The 25,837-nt window shown below is 33.6% G+C and overlaps 1 protein-coding gene across 1 annotated transcript in view; it reads right to left on the bottom strand.

The window, feature by feature from the left end:
* Positions 1 to 25,837, bottom strand: part of LOC131955222 (fibroleukin-like) — a 41,377-nt gene that overhangs the window by 13,548 nt on the left and 1,992 nt on the right. The window contains exon 2 of the mRNA XM_059319243.1: positions 25,613 to 25,729. Coding sequence (XP_059175226.1) covers positions 25,613 to 25,729 — 117 coding nt within the window. The remainder of the gene's footprint in view (positions 1 to 25,612; positions 25,730 to 25,837) is intronic.

Here is a 25,837-nt window from a genome sequence, read left to right on the forward strand (position 1 = left end):
GTTATTACAAGCTTTTTCAAAATTTATATAATATTATATTTAAAGGCGTTCCTATCTACTGACGATTCTCATTTGTTTAGCAAAACACATTTGCACGGTGTACGATCTATTCTCTCTGAAACCAGTTTTTTTCCACGATCTTTTCCCCGTAAAGCCAACTTCTTGCTGATGCAACAACTATTCCATTTCTCTGCAGCAAGACTTTACACTTATTCCCTGACACACTGACAGAAAGTAAATGCACGTCCAGTTTTCACATTTAGTCACCTTTCCACGATGTTTCTACAGTTAACTCTGAGTGCTTGTACATCGTTCGTGTGTGACGTGAATTGTCTATGACGAAAATGTGTAGGCATGGAAAAGTCTGTGAACGAGGCAGTGTGTAAAGCAATGTAGTGTGTCGTCAACCTCGTCTACCTACTCGTCCGTTTTTATTCCTGTCATGTGTTCTTGTGATTGATGATAATTATGCACCAGTGAAACAGATTCTCGTTGTGGATTGTATTTATTGATAATTGTTACACCTGGCCCAAACGAGCCAAAAATACATAAGAAGCCGAGTGTAACATCGTTGATATTTTTTTTTATTTCAGGAGAGAATATGACCGATCTCATGGAAAAACGATCGTGACGTCAAGTCTTACGTTATTTTATTTGATATATTTTGTCGACAATGTAAACAGGAAGTTTGTGTCTTTCTACCTTTCATGTTTATTGTCTGTCTACAGATGCTTTTTTGTTGGGATAAAGCTAGCGCCACTAGTAGCTCCCAGTCACTGATTGTTGTGAACACACGGACACGCCTTTTGGGTGATCCGATGCGTAGCGCAACATATAAGACAAACAACCACAAACGGGTTACAAAACAAGACTGAATGAAACAAAGGCTCGTTAAAACTAAAAGAATTAATAGTATATACACTATCTACACCTAACACAGTCTAGTCTAAACACAAAATACACAAGCTAGTAAACTAAGATACAGTTGCTAAAAACTAGTATAAACCTAACCCAGGGGTCGGCAACCTTTTGAGACGGAAGAGCCAAAAGTTACAATTTTCAAAATTTCCCAGTTTTTAAAGAGCCACATTTTTATTTCAATATTTTATTATATATTAGGACTAAGTAAATAAATGTGATTTGTTATTTAAAATAAATTGTTTTAAATATGAAATAATATTTATTCCTATAAAAACATACACATGTTTCGCCAGAATAATCAACTCAGTTATCAAATAATATATCTATAAATAGGACTATCCCAATCCACTTTAGAAGCTGTTAACTTTTTTTTTTCTTTCTTTACGAATATCACCGGCTCAGGAGGTGTCTGCCATTAGCCAGGCAGGCCTCAACACGGCAAACGCCGACTAACTGGCTTGAATATCGGTTTGATAACAGTGTATCGGTCGCTTCTGTCCTTTGGCTCTCACCGGGCTTATCTCCCCCCCCCCCCACTGAACACAGGGTACTAGTACCCCACCGTCCAGTACCCGGCTCAACAGTAGGAAGCTAATAGCTAAAAATAAAAACTACGTCACTCACGTCAAATTAATGCATACTGACAGATAGAGTAATGCGTTAATAACATTCCCCATTTAAAAACATTCGAAAGAGTCGGCTCTTGGGCAGTAGCAAACATGGGATTGTTGCCACTGGGCTGTAGGGCTGGGCCTGGTGCCCAAGCTGCTGTCAGCTGTCCGTATACTTTCTACTGTACATATTCTCAATGTTCTCTGATAACTGTTTTAATTCTGTTCAAAGTTGTTTTTCTGTACATTATGATATTTTATATGAGCTTTGAAAATGAAATAATATAACTATTAATATTTGTGCAAGGAGCTGGAGAGCCGCAACTTGACAGCAAAAGAGCCGCATGCGGATCGCGAGCCGCAGGTTGCCGACCCCTGACCTAACCTATACTAACCTTGGAGATCTGGACGACACTGAGGCAATTAATTCTTAGATGGGTTGGTCTTTATTTTCTTGATAACCTGCAAATATGAGTCATAGTTTTACGGCATTTGTTAAAGTAGCTATAACAGCTGTCCACTAATCCTACAGTGAACCTAGTTGTAACGGCAGTCCATTACGGCTTTTTGTAAACTAGTCATATATTACGGCATTTGTTAGAATAGCTATAACGGCCGTCCATTTCGTCACTTTTTGGAGTAGCTATAACGGCTGTTCACTAATATTACACTGTACTTAGTTGCAAAGACCGTCCATTACGGAACGTTTTAAATTAGAAATTTTGGCCGTCTACTACGTCACTGTTAAAACTTGCAATGACGGCCGTCTGCTATGTCACCAGTGAGCCTGGCTATAATGGCCGTCCACTACGACACATAATAATCTACCTAAAATGGCCGTCCACTTCGTCACTTGCAAATTACACTTAATAAATATTCTGTGTAACAAGGAATATATGCTATAATACTGTTTAAAACGTTCTACAATTAATCTACACATTTAATTAAACTTCAGAGTACTTAATTAAAATTCTACAGAGAGAAAATTTCGAACTAGAGCAAGTATCACAAAGGTTGAAGCGGTAGATAAATGATACGTGTCGCACTACCATTGATATCTTTTTATGTAAGCTTGACAAATATAGGCGGATCCAAATGATAAGTAAGTGGGTGGATTAGCTAATAACTGTCCCCAGGGGCTCGCCCGTTATGACCCATACAAACATAGTATGCACGTTAAATAAAAGCTTGTAAAATGCACAAATATTAAAACAAAACAAAAAATCGTATTGTTCGTACTTTGTTCTAAACTGAGACAAATATTAAAATTAGAAAAAGAAATCCAGCAGTTTCCAAATGTATTCAGAATTTTATAATCAATATAAACACGTACATTTTATATTGACTAATCTCGATTTTTCCTTTAATAAGTAATTTCAAGGTGTTTTTTTTTGCAATTAAAACATTAAAATCCAAACACTTGAGAAATCGATATGTTAATTCAGTCGGCCAAATTGGGGTTTTGGTTTACAGAATAAAATGTTTAAAAAAAAATAATGTTGCATGATTTTTATCAACATCACACTTTACCGTCGATACCCATGGTAAATGGGGCCGCCAGAGAAAGCTAATATTTCGCAACTTTCTCTGCTCTTGTCAGTAGTTTTCTGTTGTCTGTATCTAAGTCTCCCTCAACCTTCACAGTACACTTTCAGGTCGACAATCGAGCGCCATTACTGTAACTTAGTCTTGTCTCATCCTTAATACATGGCACATCTAGCGCCATCTTTCTTCAGTTAATTCTGATACAGTTTCAATTTCTCAGTCTCCTAGAAACCTATTATAAAAGATAGTCAACGGCCAGAGGATGCCATTTTTCGTTCATAAAAAGCATCCAACTTTTGATATCCAAGTAAGAGTTTAAACTATACGATTACTATTACATGCTACATAAGTTAATAATAACAATGATAGAGTAAACATGCAACTAATTATAAATATATACACACAATGAAATGCACTTTATTTTGGTAAATATGTAATATATTCTAGTTGGTTCATACAAATATAAGCAGATTTTAACACGCTTAATCAGACTTTGGTTTTGATAATATATTCATACGTTTTTCTTGCTCTTTAGTACATGAAAACTTGTTTCTAAGTCGTTTTTATGAAGTTTTTAGGGTCAGGTTTTAATGAATGATTTACTGAACGCTTTATTGATTGAAAAACTTTTATATGTAGTCAGATAAGTTGAATATAATATATTTTACATCATAAACAAAGTTATATAGTATTTCTCCTATGCATTACAAGTTATGTGATATTCAATATTTTTGGAGAATCAACCTACAGGTTTTTAATAAACACATGCTTTTTCTGCTTTACAGAAAACTTTCTTTTACTTTTATAGATTTTGCTCCAATCATTTATATTATAGCCATGGCGAAAAGGAAATGTTAAAAAAAACATACGTATGTTCCTTTACAGAATATTTTAAAGACAAATTCGAGAGCTTTACATTGTGATACGCTAAAAATAAAGCGGGAGTGATCTTCCCTAAACTTTCTCGAATATACTTATGTAACACTACGGGGGACGGCAAATCGGCATATAGATATAATTTGAATCAATTTTAAATTTCCTTTTTTCCCTTTTTATCAGTATGTTGATATTGTGATTGTAATTTTTTGTGAATTAAAAAAAACAACTGGGGAAATTAAAAGTTCAAATTCTAAATGCAGTCATATCCCCTTCAATATCGCACCTACTTGAAAACAGTTTAGTATAAATGTTAAAGGATTTTTCTTTAATCCAAATGTTTTCTCCGTTTAATCACGCGTGTAGTAAAAAAAACAGTGAAAATTAAAAGTTCAATTTCCTTCCGTGGAATCTTAAAGATATAATTTGATAATAATTAAAAATTACTTGGTATCTTTTGTTTAGGATAGATATCTTAGTTCCTAACAATTTATTTACTAAAACGTCGATACCATTAGTGTCTGAATAGTTCATGCTTTTATTATCAAATTCCTCATTGATTTTATGTGTGCTTCATAATGTACTTGCTCTTTTCTTCCAGCTTTTTCATACTTTTGTTTTAAATCTCAGCAAAGTTTTGGGCTTAATATTTTATATTCTCATGTGTAAGGTTTAATAAATCCATTTTTAAATCCATCTTAGAATAGTTAGAAAAACACTGGATATCCAGCGGTACATTTTCTACTCGAGCGCTCAACTTCTAGAACATGTAAACTTGAAAGATCTAGACCAGGAATCTATCGCATTGAGTGGTTTACATTTAGGCTGTGCCACAAATATTTCTCCAGTAGCCTCCCCTTGACTGTACGTTTGACGCCGTATAGAACCTTCGTATCCCATTTTACCCAGTCACGCTCCCCCTAACGTGACAGCCTGCAAATGTCTTTGATGGCAGCAACACTCTGGGAACACACACATACACACGTCTTCAGAATACAAGCTAATCTCTCATTTCTAACACACGAGCATTACCATTTTAAGCTCATTATACACCATCTAACTTGTTAAATGGAACTCTGAAAAGTAATAAAGCACGATGCAAAAATCAACTTTTAGCTAGGACCAGTGATACAAAAAATAAAGCTAATACTCGAGCTAATACCAAAAATAACATTAAGGTAAAATCTTGTCAGCAGTGGTCTGGTGTCGGAAGGTCTGACCTGTATTGAAAACATTCACGTTAGAGGAACTGACAAGCTAACAGGATTTACAGACCACATAAGCAGTTGTATATTGCATTACAAAATGCTGATAGAAATGGAAACATTAAGTTAATAAAGTTATTGATTTATCCTAGGATCACAAATTAAAATCCGTACAATTATATAGAGTTAACATGTTTCTGTAATCTCGACATGAGTAGGAAAAACTTTGTCAATGTGTACGTTCCATAACGTGAGTAAAGTACCATCTTAGCTGTGTGGACTCATTTACGTGAGTAAAGTACCATCGAAGCTGTGTGGACTCATTTACGTGAGTAAAGTACCATCGTAGCTGTGTGGACAGTTACGTGAGTAAAGTACCATCGTAGCTGTGTGGACTCATTTACGTGAGTAAAGTACCATCGTTGCTGTGTGGACAGTTACGAGAGTAAAGTAACATCGTAGCTGTGTGGACTCATTTACGTGAGTAAAGTACCATCTTTGCTGTGTGGACTCATTTACGCACTACAATTAGTCTTGGTCCTCATTGCTTTCATCACATTAAAAAAATAACGACAGTTATTATATGTTTGATAGTTCCGAAGATTTTAGTATGTGTTAAAAAAACAAACGAAAAAAACAAAACAAATGAAATAACACTCATAAGTTGTATAAACGGATGTATTTGTAAATATATAAACCAAACAATTCCTTAAACTACACAAAGAGAGGCTTGATATAAAAATTAAGTGGACGTTATAATAAAGATGTATATACATGCATACAATTACTTTCCATTAATTGTGTCCATGTAAACATACTAAACAAATACAATTATAAAATTAGGTAATTGGAAATTTCTCTAGCCTATGGTATGGAACACAAACGACACTAAATTGTTCACGGGAGATAACAATTAAAATTACTCACATGATTTGTGAGAGTATGGTTATATACTTTGAAAACGATAATAAAAGAATATCCCAATCTCAATAATACAAACATATTCAGAATTAAACTTTTACTTTGTACTATTATGTACTTATATGTGACAGTAGAGATTTCTTAATAAACAAACATGCTCGATATGAGATACACTAGATAAAATATTAACTACTTAAACATAAGATTCATTTAAATAATCTATTTTTATTCTACTATATGACCGCATAATGTTCACGTTTATAATACAAAGCTTTACAGATCCCAAATTAACAGTTACTATCTACTTTATGCGAAGTTAGGTGGCATATAGATCTATATCTTTCGAAAAACTATGCAAAATATATTATTGAAAAAATTGCACAAACATTACACACGTTATTAGAGTTGAAGTTTACACGATCCGAGTGAATGTCTGATTAAAGATATAGTGGTAGATGACAACTACACTACTAGTCTAGTTATGAATATGCAAGAAATAAATGACACCATCATAGTCGGATTGTTTTCCTGTTTTAATGGCTAACACACACACAGTCAATCTATGAGGAATTTCAATTCCAGATGAGTGTATACATGGCTTTATTACATCATAATAGCAAAACAAACTCTGTTGTAGTTTTTAAAATAATTTTTTAAAATAGAATGTTTGGTTTAATGTTCGGTAATTTTAAACTTCTTATGTATAGTCACCATCAAGAAAATATTGCCTTATTTAAATGTTTACATCTATTTTAATATATGTAATGTTGCTTATGTTCCTGAAGATTATATAAATAATTTGATTACTGTATATCCATTGTTTTACCATAGCATTGTTTTCGGGTTGTTTACATTCGACGAAGTTTCATCTCAACAAAGTCTAGAGAGTCAGTAAAGTCTGTAATGCCATACCAATTAATTCCATTCATATGAACACGACTCGCCCATTCACCGTTGACGTTAACCCTGTGACAATCCCTATACCACCACCCACCGCTACCGTAGTCTACAGCACAATTTCCATCTGACCACCTATCGTTATCAGAGTCAATGGTTGTAAACTTCATGCCGTTGTGAAAACTAAACCAGTCTACAACATTCCCACCACGGAATGACGTGTAGCTCATCTTATACTTTGCTGCTTCATTTTCTACCTTAAAACCTCTGTACACGTCGTGGTAGTCTTTACCTTTATACTTCATGTCAAATCTGAGTTCATTATAACCCTGTGTTAGACAAAAAATTAGAAATATTTAGATACTGCATTGTGTTTTAAATATTTTAAGTAATGATCCCTCTATACTATATGATAATTATACATATTGATTAAAAAGTAATGAAAATCTATAAACAATATGCACAATTTTCCAAAACACATTATTACAATAATACACACACTGCTTGAAAACTTTCTTTGTAAAAAAAAAATTGAATGAACTTATTGGGATAGTTCCTGTATCTATCCCATCAATAAAACAAAAGACGTCTGTTGAGAATGGAAATATTACATTATCTATTGTCTGCTTACATTGCAGCTTAAAAATATATTCCCTTACAAGAAATACTATTTATATTCAATTTACGTATGGCTTTTCTAGAACTCCTTCCTTTTCATTAATAACCTTACATTGCCTGCCGTTGTAGCACGCTCGCAGGTAATAAACCCATCTCCCTTACAATATATATCACTTATGTACTTTTGATTCTTTTGATAAGCTCAATAGCCCTAATTCTAAAGCTTACAACGTATCTTATTTGTATCTCTATATGTATGTTGTGTAATCGGGTTAATAAAATTAAGATGAGGACAGGCGGGACGGTGTGGAATAGAACTGTTGATAAAACCGGTAGAGGAAGAAATGACCGGCAGAAAATATCCTGCTGACTGCATTACACTATTCTTTAAGGTTCGTTACATAACCACGATCTTTATTATATAAGATATGTTACCATTCCTAAAAATATCTAACTAATCTGTAAATCGCTTCTCTAATAAACACTTCTGAAATCAACGGATCAAGACCATTAGTTATTCCCGATAACAATAAAAACACTATTAACATACTGCATGTGCAGTAAATGCACCTTCGTCATATAAAGTGAAGATGTTAGTTAGCTATTGTTTTGTAAAATTTAAAAACTCAACGAAATACATTAGGATGCATTCGCCATTAAAATAGCTAGTTACTTAATCTAGGTCTATTTAAATGTATTTTAAATATTCAATGCCATGACTGATGATTTAAGTGTGCATTTCAGACCCACTGTCCAATCGATGTGAAGATTAAATAAAATTATCAACATGAATTTATTAGTAACTGTAAACAATTGTATGCTATATTAACAGCAGAAATTTCAAGACTTTGCATTTACTACGTATCTCCACATTTGCAGCTTATATTATCCATCCATCTATTTATTCCCTTTTTGTACTGCCCATTAACAGTTTTAGACAGATTCAATACATTCTTCTGCTCACATTTGTCATATATCTTCATCGTTCAATTCTTGAATTTTATTTATTTATTGTATCTCCACCTCAGCAATGCATCTAGGTCAAGTTATAGCCTACATTATGGTAGCAATGCAGAGCGTGTCTAAAAGAGCATCGTATTTTTTTTCTCGATCAGTATACAACCTCTACGGCGGCTTAATACTAAACTCAATTACAACCTAGAATGTATAAGGTTTACGGTTGGATAATTTATATTTAACTCTCAGCTTCCGAGTTTCTTGATTACAACACCTTAGATACTTATCACTGCCTCGGGTGTCTCACCAATCCCTCCCCTTTCTGATGTTTTTGCCCCCATGACCCCACCCCTACAACCCTCGTGCCCCCATGACCCCACCCCTACAACCCTCGTGCCCCCATGACCCCACCCCTACAACCCTCGTGCCCCCATGACCCCACCCCTACAACCCTCGTGCCCCCTGACCCCACCCCTACAACCCTCGTGCCCCCATGACCCCACCCATACAACCCTCGTGCCCCCATGACCCCATCCCTACAACCCTCGTGCCCCCATGACCCCACCCCTACAACCCTCGTGCCCCCATGACCTCACCCCTACAACCCTCGTGCCCCCTGACCCCACACCTACAACCCTCGTGCCCCCATGACCCCACCCCTACAATCCTCGTGCCCCCATGACCCCATCCCTACAACCCTCGTGCCACCATGACCCCACCCATACAACCCTCGTGCCCCCATGACCCCATCCCTACAACCCTCGTGCCCCCATGACCCCACCCCTACAACCCTCGTGCCCCCATGACCCCATCCCTACAACCCTCGTGCCCCCATGACCCCATCCCTACAACCCTCGTGCCCCCATGACCCCACCCCTACAACCCTCGTGCCCCCATGACCCCACCCCTACAACCCTCGTGCCCCCATGACCCCACCCCTACAACCCTCGTGCCCCCTGACCCCACCCCTACAACCCTCGTGCTCCCATGACCCCATCCCTACAACCCTCGTGCCCCCATGACCCCACCCCTACAACCCTCGTGCCCCCATAACCTCACCCCTACAACCCTCGTGCCCCCATGACCCCACCCCTACAACCCTCGTGCCACCATGACCCCACCCCTACAACCCTCGTGCCCCTGACCCCACCCCTACAACCCTCGTGCCCCCATGACCCCACCCCTACAACCCTCGTGCCCCCATGACCCCACCCCTACAACCCTCGTGCCCCCATCTCTTTTCGTACTATTTATTCTGTATGAATATGGTTTCTATTGTTCCTTTTCTAATCGGTTTTATTTACATAACATTCAAACTAACATTGTAATGATGTTTTAACACTAATTTAATAGTAATTTATATCTGCTGTCCATTGGTCCACAGCTTACATGACCCCATGACCCCATCCGTCTATCTCCCACCCCCTTGACCCCACCTCTTTTCACACGAAGTCGAATATCCTGAAAGTCATTCTTAGAATGGTTTTGCTTACTATTATGAACATGTACTAAACTATTTAAATTCTTTCATGAGAACACTGCTATCCAATTTTTTACCTTTAAAACTCCACCGTATCCCCAAACTATAGCTTCACGCTTACCCACCCAAAACATTTCGGTACTAAGCAGTCAAATAATCTTAGCTACGACTATGCACATCAACACTGAAGCACCACACTTTATACCCTCCCACTTAATCACTAACACACCAACCTGTTCGGACCCCCCCCCCTCCCAACGACCTCACCATGCCCCCACCCACCTGAACATCAGCTTTGATTTGAAAAGATCAAGCAGAGCTTGTTATTACTTTCCCTTATTTTTACATAGTTTAAAACCTAAATTATCGGCCCCTAATAGCCGTAAATAATTCGACCGGGCTCTACGATTGTAAACAAATCACCAGACTGATAGGGTGGGGGTGGTAGCGACATGGTCTGTTGGGTATGCATAGAGAGGGGGGGGGGTTAGGCGTGCGTCTACGTCTTGTCCCGAATGGTCCCCATGAAGAGAATTACATACGTAGATGTTTATTGTACACAATGGGATGAAATCCACTTAAAACTACTTTATTTTCGACTATTCTACAATATGTTATAATTTTCACCCTCGTTTATTGGTAAATTGTTCTAAACTAGCCTTTGACCACTTTTTGAACCAACGTGTTTTAAACCCAATGTATTTTATGTATTTATTTACATATCTATTTATTTATTTATTATACCATATGCTTCACTCTAACTACCTTGTAAATATCCCCCCGAACGGCATGGTATGTTACAGTATTTGTTTTAAAATTACAAAACACGATTACGTCAGGCCCAAAATTAGTTTGGACATTATAGTATCTGGTTTGTTATCTCAGCATAGTTACACATCTTATTGACATTTTGTAAATTACTCAGGAAATAGATCATTTTAAATTAATTGAAGCAGGCTACAGAAACTTTTCTGCGGGGGATCCTTTTTTTCTAGTTCCGCAATGATAATAACACATCAATATATTTTCTTCCAAGAAAAATCTAGATTAAACGAACGTATGAATGCCAATTGTAGTACAATATACTTCACTTACCGAATTAGTTATTCACTGCTAGTCAATAATACCATATTCTCTAAAATGTATTACCCTAGTACTGTAATTATTGTCCTCTCCTTTAAATTTCAACATTTTATGATTCCTATACATCTACTATTCATATCCCTAAGCTTTACATATCGCTAACCATTTTATACATTTCTCCATGTACTGTTTTCCGTTGAATAATAAAATGGGCCAGTGTCCTATTGCATTTTGTTTGTTGAGTGGGAGTGATTTACAGGGGTAGTTAATCTGAGGAAATGATAGGGGGGTAATGACTTGAGGATACTTAAAGAGGGTGGGAAGGCGAGATATGTAATATTCTATCCTTAGGTTTTCCCTGACCCATGTAGATATAATTAAAACATTATTTCTAGAGGAGATATTAAAAAATAAATAAGTGTATCTCATCTACAATTCAGAGATCATATAATAATAAAAATAATATGACATATTGCGATGAAGTGGACAAGACTTTTGTTTACCGATAGTAAGAAAAAATGTTTTTTTTTCTTTATTAGACTACCTTTAACAGTTGTATACGTGCAAGTTGTGTCAATTGAGATAATGTATTATAGTTTGTCAGATTATATTTTATTTTAGTAAAATATAAAAATCACTCAACCAAAAAAGCAAGTTTCATACGCAATTACCCGTGTCAAATTAGTTACTACAACGTATTTAATCGCCAATAAAAGTACTAAATTTTAAAGTAGATACTTTGTTGAAAATCTCGTAGACGAAATTATGATCGAATTGAAAATTTGATGTTGAAACGACCCCATGTTTTGGGAAACAGTTATCACATAACGTAAACAAGCTAGAGTATACATGTATCGAATAAAGTGATTTTTTTAAAGAATAAGAAATTAAGTGATGCCATGTACATTGTGTAGTACAAAATTCAGTTTCCATGCATATTTTTAAAGTAGCCATTATTTCCTTACCGAATCTGTTAAGTGAGAAATTACGTCATTTCCGATCCAAAAGTCTCCAGATGTTGAACCAAATCCGTTTTTATAATCGTTCCAAGTTCTTGTAAAGTTTACATCACCTTTGATACGTCTCTGTAAGAAAAATGGCACCGCTACAATAGAGTCATAGCAAGTTGATATAATTTATTCCAAAGATTAGTTATGCTTCAAATTACGCACGAGATAACATTTTAAACGTTTTAAATAATCAAAACGCTTCTCTACGAAAAAATAGCATTGATAAAACTACGGTTATGTGAGTTGATTTGATTTATTCTAAGGCTTAATTATCTTTGAAATATTTTAGGATTCTAGTTATATCATACAACAAACAATTTACATAAAATCAAAGCAGTCGTTACTTATAAGACCTAATATTCTTCACATTAACTCTCTAAAATATTTCCAATACTTTGTGTATTAGACAGTTACAACTATCACGAGATAAACTTTAACGTTTGCTTCTGTTCAAACTCGAAACCAAATAAATCCCCAATTGTATACATACAACAGAAAGGATATTTTACAAATACATAGACTTAAAAAAATGCACTAAACACTATTGTAGTTTATCACATAATCTGATTCTGTCTATTTTATTTTAATATCCTAAATTTTATTCAGATGAACAAAATAAACAAGACTATTAGATTCAGCTTTTCTCCCCAAAACGATGAGATACATTAACAATTCTGTTGTGGACTGGTCAACTGATTCGGGTAAACCAATAAGAATATTAATCTGCCGTTTACCAGAACTATAAAACAACTAGAGCTAATGTCTTTTGATGTAGATAAAACATTTTAGAGTCATCGTGGTTTCAAATAGATAAAATATATTATACAAACACTAAGTATGTAGTTCAACTATTACGTTTTTTTCTTTAATGTGTAGCTAAGTGTTTATCATTGCGTATCATACATTTGTTTTCAATAGAATAAACTCATCAACACAGTTAGAAAATAAGTATTGAAAAAATGGTGAATGGCTAAAAAAAGGACAAAATAACCTGTATAACAATCCATCCTCCACCGTCAGTCTTGGTATCACACAATGTTCTGCTAACATCTACTCCAGCCTTATTCATGTCGGCTAAAACACGATCGTTCATGTTGGCACATTTTAACTGGAATCAAATTTAAAATTATTTATTTCTAATATTTTGTATCTATTATTATTAGTTAAAACGGAATGAAATTAAAATATATACATATATTTAGACAGCTAAACATTTCTCTTTTCTTTATTAATAATTATATTGTATTAACTACATCAACATTATCGCCACATACCACACAAATACGAAGAATATATACATACAAATGTATGCAGGGGCGTAGCGAGGGTGGGGGGGGGGTGCGGATCGCACCGGGTGACACCATTTAGGGCGGTGACACCAAGGAAAAATTGCAAAATATATAGAGAAAAACTTGAGGGGGTGCAAATCGAAAACTTGAAAGTTTGTCCCCGGGAAGGGTCGCTACGCCTCTGGGGGGTGACACCATTAAGTGCCGCACCGGGTGACACCCGACCTCGCTACGCCACTGAATGTATGTATGTATTCATACGCGTATACATGTATGTGCGTGTTTGTATATGTATAATTATAAATATATTCGCAGAACTAGTGTTAGTATGTGTGAAAGTTATTTCACAAAGATAGACAATTTAATATATCGTTTACTTTCTAAACATTGCCGAGACAAGGAAATAATTTCTGTAAAAGTGCGCTCTGATACAGTAGCAGCAGAAGTAAAAAGTGGTGAAGTTATTATTTTAAAGACGTTTGACTAAATCATATTTTTATAAATATGTATTGATTATGCAATTTTCTTTTCAAATAAATAATAATTCGCTAACATTTGTCAGAATATTATCTGAATATTAAAAATATTTAAAAACATTTTTGTTTTTCTATTTTTGACGCAACGAAGAAATGTATTAATGTTAGGCTATTTCGAAAACATACTATGACTAAGTAAAAACTTCAACTTTTAACTATTTGGGAGCATTGCCAAATGTTATGGCGGAACTGGAAAATTTCAAATCGGGTCATAGCAGATTTTGATCCTATACAAATTATATAATATTTAACTTACGCTAATTTGATCTGATTTAGTAATCAGGTTTTGAATGGTGTTATTCATCTTTTTCATATTGTTTAGCAGTGATACAGCTGTTTTTAAATCCTTCTGTATCTTTGACTGTGTCTCTGACAGGTTTTTGTAGCTTTCCCACAATTGTTGAATGCTTATATTTTGACGTTCCAATATCGCTGTGCTATTTTTTAACATTTTGTTAGTTAAATTTAGTAAATCTTTTTTGAAATCTTGCATGGTTTTTGTTAAAATTTCACTTTTATTTAACCTTCTAGACAAAGTTTGAACATCGAGTGATACATTAACCGCACTATTATTCAGTTTCTCCAGTTGTTTTTGTAAAACAATGTATAGATTTGTTACATTTTGTACCGACCTATTTTGTTTTTCAAGTGTGTTATTGTTTGCTTGTATCTGTTGAATTGTCTTTAGAAAGCTTTCAGTTAAGTTGTATTTAAAATGCGTGAGCTCTTGATTTGTGTTATTTAAGGTGTTCATTCTGTTAACAACGTTGTTTATTTGCATTTCAAGTCTCTTAATTGTAGATCCTTGGGCAGATAACACGCTATTTAATCTACTTTCCATAGCATTAGTAAGGTTAACCAGAGTTTCATCACCCTTCTCCTTTGTTAATTCTGTTTTATTATTACTAAGGTTAGAACGTTTGTGGTCTGTAAAAAACTGTAAATTCATCTTCAAGTCAGCTCTGTTTAACATATCAGAATCTATAAAAGTTTTTAAAAACTCTGACATTCTATCAATTGTTTTATCAAACTCTGGAGTTTTAGCCTCTAATGTCATCAACATCAGCGGCTTACGATTGTCTTGGTCAACAGGTTTGGTTTTATTTTCTTTCATTTCAGTGAGACCCCTTCTATTTGTGTAATACACGTCACATCCAAACGCTGTACTAAAACAATCGGAAGGTTTTGTAAAAGATACGATCAATTCTCCAAACACTTCTGAAAATGTTCCATCAACTTTTGATCCAGCTACTTTATAATCTCGAACTCTTGAATCTGATTCTGATACATACGCCAACACAATATTCCCCTGTAATTCACTGATCCTATAGACTGACATGTTGACAAGAGCAGAGATGTCATTATCTTCTCTTGTGTTCTCCACACAATGTAACTTGCCACAAAATAAATCTTTACCCTCCATATAATATTCTCTTTGTAGTGAAATGTCAAGTCCTGAAATGTAATGAAATATAGCACTGAAATTGGTCAAATTAAAATATTTAAGAAATGATTTTCTTTTAATACATTTACTGCATAACATCTATTGCAATTTCTTCATAGTAAAATGTCCGACAGAAGTATGTTTAATAATTGCAAGAAAAATTTACTTCACAAAAATGGTATCGTATACAATTAGTTGTAGCATTATAATCCGTGGTAAATTATTATGGAATAATAAAATAAAACACTGAAATCGGAGAAATTAAATTATTTATGAAATAAATTTCTTTTAATACACTTTACGCACAACAACTTCCGAATAGTTACATCTATTCAATTCTTGCGTAAAAAATTCTTTTGAAAGAAATCTATGTATAAATTGCAAAAAAAAATTAAAGTTACAAACGTGAAAATGGTAATTTATACATTAAGTTTTATTATTGTAATCTTGGTAAATTATTATTAAATATTTATTAGTTGCTTTAAGCTATTAGGACAAAGTCAGTTACTGAAAACACGTAAGCCTATTTATCCACGTGTGTTTAAACACACTACTTTTCAAATTACATAGTACAAAACTTAATACATAACTACGTATAAACATTCGCTAGTAGTATACCAAAAAAGAAATCATTTAAAAAAAAAATTGTGTATTATAATTTTTAAATGTAATATCTCAAACGTGAAACAAACGACAGGCCTCAAAAGTCCTAAATATATCACTTTTTTCTGTTTAAAAAAGTTGAATTAAAATTAAAATACTTTGTAATAAGCTAGTACAGAATTGACGTCGGCAATGATAACACATCGTAGAGAAACTAAACATCTACGAAACCCATCAACTGCTACCTTACAAATTTCTATTGGATGGACAAATTCTAGCGAATCGTATCCAGAAAGAGAAGCTTGATGATTTTCGGGTAAACACATTAAATTGACCCAGAACATAAAACAGACAATAATGAAGTGTGTTGCGGGCAATAATGTGGCAAAATACATTAAAAGTACAAATAAATGAATAAACCATATGACCCAGAACATATAATAATGACGTGTGTTTGAGGCAATGACGTCGAAAAGTACAATTAAAAACAATCGGAAGAAATTGATTGGCGAAAAAGATAACAAACATCTTTTTGAGAAAGAACAGTTAGGTTTGTTACTCATATATATAAAAAACCTTCTTGCTTAAAGCAACTAATTTTATTTTTTTTTAAATCAGAATATTTAGACCGATTATACATTTTAGTTTTTGGACGAGATCGAATTCAAGTGACAAAATATTTTGAGATCTGTTCCATGAGGTTGTAACCTAACTCAAGCTATGGAACAGTAATGAAGACTTAGTTGATCATTTTGTCCATGCTTTAAAGACTAAAACAATTGTTACCTAAAAATATACAAATTATCAAATGCATCATTCGCCATCTAATTTGTGTTGCAGGTATATACAAATGTACTCACCACAGGTAAACATGATATTTACAACCAACAGAGCCGTCACTAGAACAGCAGACATTGTAAAGTTGTGTAGTTCTGTATCACACAAACTGGAGACTTCTCTAAACCGCTGCTTCTGTTTACTTGTGAGTATATAGCCGTCTATTTATAGCACAAAATTGTTTCAGATGTCAAAGATATGATGATAAGACACTTAGGCGTTTTCTTCCTTAGAAATTCTGCCATAAACAATTACACTGCTAAAAAGTTTACGTTGTGGATCTCAAATAATCTTTTATAACTACATATATAGCGCCGACCTCATATTTTTACAATGAATTATAAGTTATTCATTTTGGTTTTTAAAAACAATTTTATTCTATGCTTACAAATATAAAGTCGGCGTTTTATAATGCACAAATTAATACTTTTAACTTACTCCTTTGTTTTTTAATTTAACTTTTCATATAAATTGAAGAGCTTCTTGTTTGTATATTTTATAATAGTTTGAAGAAGCCACCTCTTAAAAATAGTGGTAGTTAATTAGTAACAACAGCAAATCAAACAAAACGTTGAATTTGATTTTCACAAGTACATATCTAAATGTATCTAGTGGTTAGAAATTTAACTAGCCGTCACTTGAGATCAAAGATTGACAGAATAAATTCGATCGTCTCATAGTTGATGTATCAAATATTAATATATTGGCCAGAATGACTTCTAGAAAGACATTCTGATTCATTTTGTGTCTCGTCTAATGACTATATATTTAACTAACAACACCTCTAGACTTGAATAAATTATTGGTTAATACGTCTAACGTCAATTAATACAGGTTAGTAAGTTAGAAGGCTGATCCAAAAGACTCATGTGACGGCTTAGATAAACTTGATGATCAATTTAAAAAATAATGGTCGAGCAGAAAGCTCAAAATATAACTAACCAATATGAACTTTATTTAAGGTTAAACACGGTTTTTTTTCAAAGCAATTGATATTTGTAAAAATTATTTTTTAAAAATACTTTTCATCATCATATTGAGAATCCCTGAATTGCATGAATGGAGTAAACAAATTATACGTAAGTAATTAGCGTGGGTGTGGTAACTTAGCTTCCCACCAGTATCACGTTACATGCAGAGACCGGAAACAACTCAAACATCGAGATAAGAGGTCAGCTGTCTACTTAAACGACCAGACTGTTGGCATATTACGAAACAAAAATAAACATGTGATTATATCAGCTGCACCTTTGACCCCGCAGTAAAGTTCTTTTTTCGTCATACTTTTCTCGCGTTGTGAATAATGATTTTACAAATATTCTAGAAAAAGTTGCATTTTTTTAAAAAACATATTAAATATGTAAAGGTATTTAAACAATTATTGCATAATTTACAGTATGAAGAAAGTCTTTTTAATTTAAAGGAAAATTCATGCAATTTTTTTCACATTATCTTATCCTTACACACAAAAAATAATTAATTAGGCAAAGTGCATCGTTCAGTACTTTCATTCCTATACACATTGGTTGTAGTCGAATAATAGAAGATATACAAATTGCATGGTTTGAACATAAATTGAGAAATATAGTATGTACCATTGACGACAGAAAAAAAAATGTTGACATTGATATTAATGTAGATTTATGAAGTTGTGTACGTCCCCACATGTCTAGATGGTTTAATTGAGCGTATAGTGATTAACTCACGCGTCATAGCACAATTATGAACGCGCAAGTCGTTCCTTGGCCTACTTTAAAGATCTAAGTGTAGGACGCACTAATACGTGTTGTTGAGTTCGCCTTGAGCGTCTCACGTGAGGGTAAATTGTAAATATCTCAAGGACTAGGCTATGAGTGTAGAATATAGAATGTAGATCTACATATATTATTTTAATGCTCGGGCTGCTTTGTTTGTTTCATGTAACACGATCTCAGTAGCAAACGCTGTTTTCAGATGATTATAATAAAACATAATTACATAAATAACCACTGTGATAGGGCGACAATGTCTAGCAAGTATATCCACTTTTGTTAAATTAATTTTTAATTACTAAACCATTGTTTCCAGAGGAACGTTTATGGAATGTTTTAACGAAATCGTTGCTTTAGAAGTTGCTAACATTTGAGATACCCAATTTGCTACAAATCCTAACACAAACAAGTAAACAAACGGACGTTGCAAAATAAATAAAATCGTGTAATTAAACAAACTTGTTTTTCTTAAAAAAAAAAAAACTTGGAGATCTCTGACATATTTTTGCGGCCTGTTTTTTTTTTTTAAGGAAAGCAAGTTTTTATATTTTTTGTTTTTCAGTTCATTAAAAAAATGTAGTATCAAAAGACTTTTACGTAACCAGCAATCAATAACAGAACTCTTTTAGGTACAATTGTATACTAAAAATCGTAATATTTAATATTAAATCTATGAAGCTCAGTTATAGTTTTCTTAACGTTTCAACTGAACACTCTTACGACCCCGACCCTATGGTAAATAGTTCGATAGCGATACAAGAATCTCTGACATTAATTTCTCTAACATACAATAGACCCACAAAAGTAATTTATCTCTCACGCTGAAGTTAAGAGAAATTAATTTGTAAACAACAAAGACTATAGCCATTTCTCAATAACACTGGCTGGAGAGCTTGTACAATATGCGTTAATGTAAGCCCCCACTCCATCCCCCCACCCCCTTTAATCTTTGTAAACACTGCGAGCGGTTTTTACCAGTCACTGACTGGAAAGCGTATTATTGTACTGTTACACATCAAGATAGATTAATTTAAAGTTAAATCAGCGAATGAAGCCTGGTATCCTTATATTTTCTTAACTTTTACCATGCATCATTCAATACTAAAGGTTGTAATTTCTTTTAAATTTGTTCCTACTTTTTTAAAGCCCAAACATTAAGGCCAGCGCCCTTTGTGGGTACCACCCCCCCCCCCGCCCCCAGCTCGATCACTGACATCATATGCTCTTGGTAGTCACCGTGTCGCAATGACATGCATAAAAAATGGCGAATATTAAAATAATACTCATTGAAGTTTAGCATCACATAAAGGGAGGCTACAGCTAAAATTATCCACTGGCGATGAGAAGTTATCTACCTTGATAGAGACAACTACTGAACAGGTCTATTTCAGTCAAGAAATAAAAATCTAATTTATAACAAATACTTTGTATGTTTTATAATGATTTATATTTTTTTAATTATAATTTGATAATGGAGATGCAATATATATATATATATATATATATATATATATATATATATATATATATATATATATATATATATATATATATTTATATATATAAATTATAGATATTGTATTTGATGTGATATTTTATTAATTATATATCGTGAAAATTGTTATAATAGACTCTTAATACCATGATGTCTCCTACTCTTCCGCTTTATGCTACCGCGATTAGGTAACGGTACACACATAGACCTGGAGTCCAGCGGTATCGTAACGCTGACCAGGCCTCGACCTTGGACTGCGGTCAAAGAGGCGGAACCTAAGTCAAGTGACCAGCACGTTAGGGACACTAGTCCAGTCACTTAACCTTCTCTCCTCTACGCATGTACATGTTATATTTGGTGTTACGGCGCTTACCAAAATATAATCAAATATATTATTGTGTCACGGCACTTGTTATCCAATGAGAAAGTTATTATTATTACATGCCACCGTGTGTAGAGAAGGACTGTGTGGCTTTGCGTGAAGGCTATTGAAAACGTACTTGTATTAAACATTGTTATTTATTACACACTAGAATCTCGAGCTCGGATCCGAACCTTGGTCTTTACCTCCATACCACGCAGTACCATATGTTTAATAGCGTTAAGTTTATCAGTTTTAAAGACATTAAACAATGCTATTCAAGAGATTCTTCTATGCGAGTCTAACTTGGTAGCTTCATTTGTACAATTCCATTTTTAATGACCGCATCGCTTTGACCTCTCATCTCGTCGTTTTAGTTTGCTTCTTCCCGATAGTAACTAGCATTAAAAATAGCAACATTTATTATATGTTTGATAATTCAGACGTTTTTATTCATTGTCCAAAAGACAAACGCAAAACAAAACAACAAAAAAAAAACAAATAAAAGAACACACATATCATAATCTACGTAAACGGATGTGCTTTTAAATATATAAACCAAACAATACATTAAACCACACAAAGGAAGACTTTATATACAAATTCTGTATATAATTATATAATAAAAATGTATAAAAACAATTGTGAAAATTAGACAACCAAAAGATGTATGTAAATGCTGTTCTTTAATGGTGTCCATGTAAACATATTAAACAACCCAACATTTAAAATGAGGTAAGGGAATATTTCTCAAGCATTTACTATCTATATATATAATTCTCTTCTTGGAGACCATAGAATACACTCCTTGCAGCCCCCTCTCTTCCTCTCTAGGCATATCGCTACGACACCCACCCCCACATGGTCTGGTGAGCTGTGGTTCACGCTAAATGAGACGAAAATGTGACACAATCGTAGAGCAGGGTTAGTGACGGCTACTAGAGGCATATAATTTAGTTTGAAATGATTTTAAACTTAGAGGAGGTAACTAAGAGGAGGCTGCTTTCACGGGAAGGGGGGTGGGGGTTGGGGGAAAGGAGGGATTTAGTGTTTTAAAGCAAAGATTTTCAGTGGCAGTATTCAAATTATGAATTACTGAAAAGTAGAAAATAAAACAAATAAATAGCGGCGTATAATACGCCGCGGGTCGGCTCGTATATTATAATACACAAAATACATTAAATACATCAAGGGAGGCAACAATTAAAATTAACTACTCGAGTAGTGATGGTATAATTATGTACCTTGAAAACGATAATAAAAGAATATACCGATCCCCGTAATAAAAAAAAAGTGTTCAAAAAAAAAGTTTCCTAAATAAAAAAAAAACATGGACAATAAGAAATACATTAGGTAAAAATTAAAACTATTTAAACATTAGATTTACATAAATAACCCATTTACTCTACTACATTGTAATGACCGCACAATATACACATTTATTATACACACAATCAGAGTAAATGGCTAATTAAAGTTATAGTGGTAGATGACAACTACACTGCAAGTCTATTTAGGCTTATGTAAGAAATAAATGAAACCATCATAACCTTTTTTTTTCTTTGATGTCTAGCACACACACTGTCAATCTACAAGGTATTTCTATTCTAGATGACTGCATGTATGGTCTAATTATCTCATCGTAATAAAATAAATTATGTTAGAGTTTTTAAAATAAATTTCCAAATAAAATGTTATGATTTAGTGTTCCTTACTTTTATCTCCATCATCAAGAAAATATTGCCTTAGTTAATTATAAATTTATTTACTTTACTTCAGGTAGTCCTGTTTTTTTTTCGGAAGATTGTATTTGTAATTTAATTTTTGTATATCCATTATTTTACCAAAGCATTGTTTTCGGGTTGTTTACATTCGACGAAGTTTCATCTCAACAAAGTCTAGAGAGTCAGACCTGCCTGTAATGCTATCCCATTGAATTCCTTTATATTTAACACGACTCGCCCATTCACCGTTGACGTTAACCAAGTGACACCGGGAATACCACCAACCACCTCTCATGTCTACACCACAGTTGCCACCTGACCACCCATCGTTATCAGAGTCAATGGTTGTAAACTTCATGTCCTTGTGAAAACTAAACTCGTCTTCAACATTCCCACCACTGGATGACTTGTAGCTCATCTTATACTTTGCTGCTTCATTTTCTACCTTAAAACCTCTGTACACAGCGAAGTAGTCTTTACCTTTATACTTCATGTCAAATCTGAGTTCATTATAACCCTGTATTAGACAAAAAAATTAGAAATATTTAGATACTGCATTGTGATTGAAAAATTGTAAGTATTGATCCCTCTATACTATATGATAATTATACATATTGATTAAAAAACGTAACGAAAATCTATAAACAATATGCACAATTTTCCAAACCACATTATTACAATAATACACACACTGCTTTAAAACTTTCTTTGTAAAAAGAAAAAAGTTGAATGAATTTATTTCGATAGTTCCTGTATATATCCCATCAATAAAACAACAGAGGTCTATAGAGAATTGAAATATTACATTATCTATTGCCTGATTACATTTTAACTTAAAAATATATTCCCTTACAAGAAATACTATTTATATTCAATTTACGTATGTATTTTCTAGAACTCCCTCCTTAACATTAAACACCTTACGTTGCCTGCAGTTGTAACACGCTCGCAGTTAGTAGACCCATCTCACTTACAATATATATTACTTATGTAATTTGCCTTCTTTTGATAAGCTCAAAAGCCCTAATTCTAAATCTTACAACGTATCTTATTTGTATCCTATATGTATGTTGTGTAATGGGGTTAATATAATAAAGGTGAGGACAGGCGGGAGGGTGTGGAATAGAACTGTTGATAAAACCGGTAGAGGAAGAAATGACAGTGGTAAATATCCTGCTGACTGCATTACACTATTCTTTAAGGTTCGATACATAACCACAATCATTATTTTATAATCTGTGTTAACCTTCCTAAAATATCTACGTACTCTGTATATCGTTTATCTAATAAACACTTCTGAAATCAACGGATCAAGACACTTAGCTTTTTATTAAGAGTAATGATAGAATAATATGACTTGAGGATAACTAAAGAGGGTGGGAAGGCGAGAGCAGGGGCGGAACTACAGTGCCGCCAGACCCCGCAATGCGGGGGGGGGGGGGCCCACGCCATTTAGGGGCCCACGCCATTTAGGGGCCCACGGCCGACCATGAAAAAATTGTTATAGTTAAAAAAAAATTTCTTGCATTTTTGACTTAATGTTTGTTTTGTAAAAAAGATTACAGTAGCTGCGGTTGGGTTATCTTTATTCTATAGACACCACCCACGCTCATTTTTCCTTCGTTTTTAAACCACTGTGAAAGCCGAGTCCTCTTTCTCCTATAATCAAACTTATCAAAGATAAGCAAACGTTCAAACTACTTCCATGACTTATTTCCCTTTTTTAAATAGTCAAATAGTGATGCTCATAAGCCTCTTTTTAATAGATTTGTACTAAACAAATCAAAAAGCAATTACTTCTCTTTATTAGTTTTTGTTAATAAATTACTTACTAAAGAATGACACTGTATAAAAAAATGTATTTAAAATTAATAAAATAAATACAAAAAAAAACATAAAAATAAACATGACACGAGACACCATTATTTACAGAAAGCTTTCATGTTTTATATTCTTTTGACCGATTCGATGTTGAGGGCTACGGCAGACATAATATAAAACTGATATTCACAAAACAGACTAATGCTTTTACACACATAACATGATGTCGTAATTTGCTTAATTAAAAAAAATCCACGTATTTCTTAAAACACGAACAGGCCAGCAATAAGTATCCTATGTTCGTATTTTGTGTTTGAGTATATATATATATATATATATATATATATATATATATATATATATAAATATATATATATATATATATATATATATATATATATATATATATAGGCCTATATATTTATATGGGGGGGCCTAAAATATTTTTGCGGGGTGGCCCCTTTTTTCTAGTTCCGCCACTGGGCGAGAGGTGTAATATTATACCATTAGTTTTGCCTTTGCCGATGAAACTAAGACATCTTTTCGAGATTTCAGATATTTAAAAAAGTAAGTGCACCTGATCTACAATTCAGTGATGATATAATGATATGAATAATGTGATCCATTGGAAAAGACATTGTGTTTTTAGATGCATTTGACAGTAGTATACACGCAAAATGTGTTAAATTAGATGATGTAATATAGTTCATGTCAGATAAAATCACTTAGCTAATTATGCATGTTTCATACGCATTTACGCGTGTCATATTAGTTACTACAATGTATTTTATGGCTAATACAAGTACTACATTTTACAGTAGATGCTTCCTTAAAAAATGAAGTAGAAGAAACTATGATCAAACTGAGAAATTGATGTTGAAACGCCCTTATGTTTTATGAAACAGTCATCATATAACCTAAACTATCAAGCTTGTGTACACATTTACTGAATAAATTGATTTGTGTTTTACAATTACAAATTAAGTGATAGCAATTACATTGAGCAGTGTGTGTATGGTACAATCAAATTAATAGTCCCATAAAACATTATTCTGTGTACCTGCGTAATGTTTAAGTTCAAAATTCAATTTCTATGCATTGATTTCAAACTTCCATTCTTTTCTTACCAAATATGTCAAGCTGGAAATTACATCATTTCCGATCCAAAAGTCTCCAAAAGTTGAGCCAAAGCCGTTTTTATAATCGCTCCAAGTTCTTGTAAAGTTCACATCACCTTTGATACGTCTCTGTAACAAGTAACGACAATGCTAAAATATAGTTTTAAACAATTTGATTTGATTGATTCCAAAGAATAATTATGTTAATATACATCAAAATATTTAAGAAATAAAAGAAGTTTATGTATAAAATAACGGCAGTGGTAAACATACGTGAGTTGAATTGATTTATAAGTAAATCCCGAATTGTATACATACAGCACAAACATATTTTTATCCGAGAACAATCTTCAAAATTAATTTACTCTCAACATTATCGTTGTCTATCATTTTATATTCTACATGTGTTTACAATGGTATAAATACAACAAAACTGTTAGAAAAAAATGTAGGAAAAAAGCTAAATTGGTACATGTCTAAGAATGTTTTAAATGACAAAAAAACAAAACCTGTATAATAATCCATCCTCCACCGTCAGTCTTGGTATCACACGATGTTCTGTTAACATCTACTCCAGTAAACGTCATGTCCCCTAAAATGCGATCGTTCATTTTGGTACATTTTAACTGGAGAAAAAGTTGCATATTTGTATTTATTATTAGTTGAAACGAAATTAATTGAAAACAAATGTATTTATTCAATTTTCACTACTTTTCTTTATAACTAATAATATT

This window comes from Physella acuta, unplaced genomic scaffold (assembly GCF_028476545.2).
Source record: "Physella acuta isolate Inbredline_101_S28 unplaced genomic scaffold, ASM2847654v3 ptg001058l, whole genome shotgun sequence".
Lineage (NCBI taxonomy): Eukaryota > Metazoa > Mollusca > Gastropoda > Physidae > Physella > Physella acuta.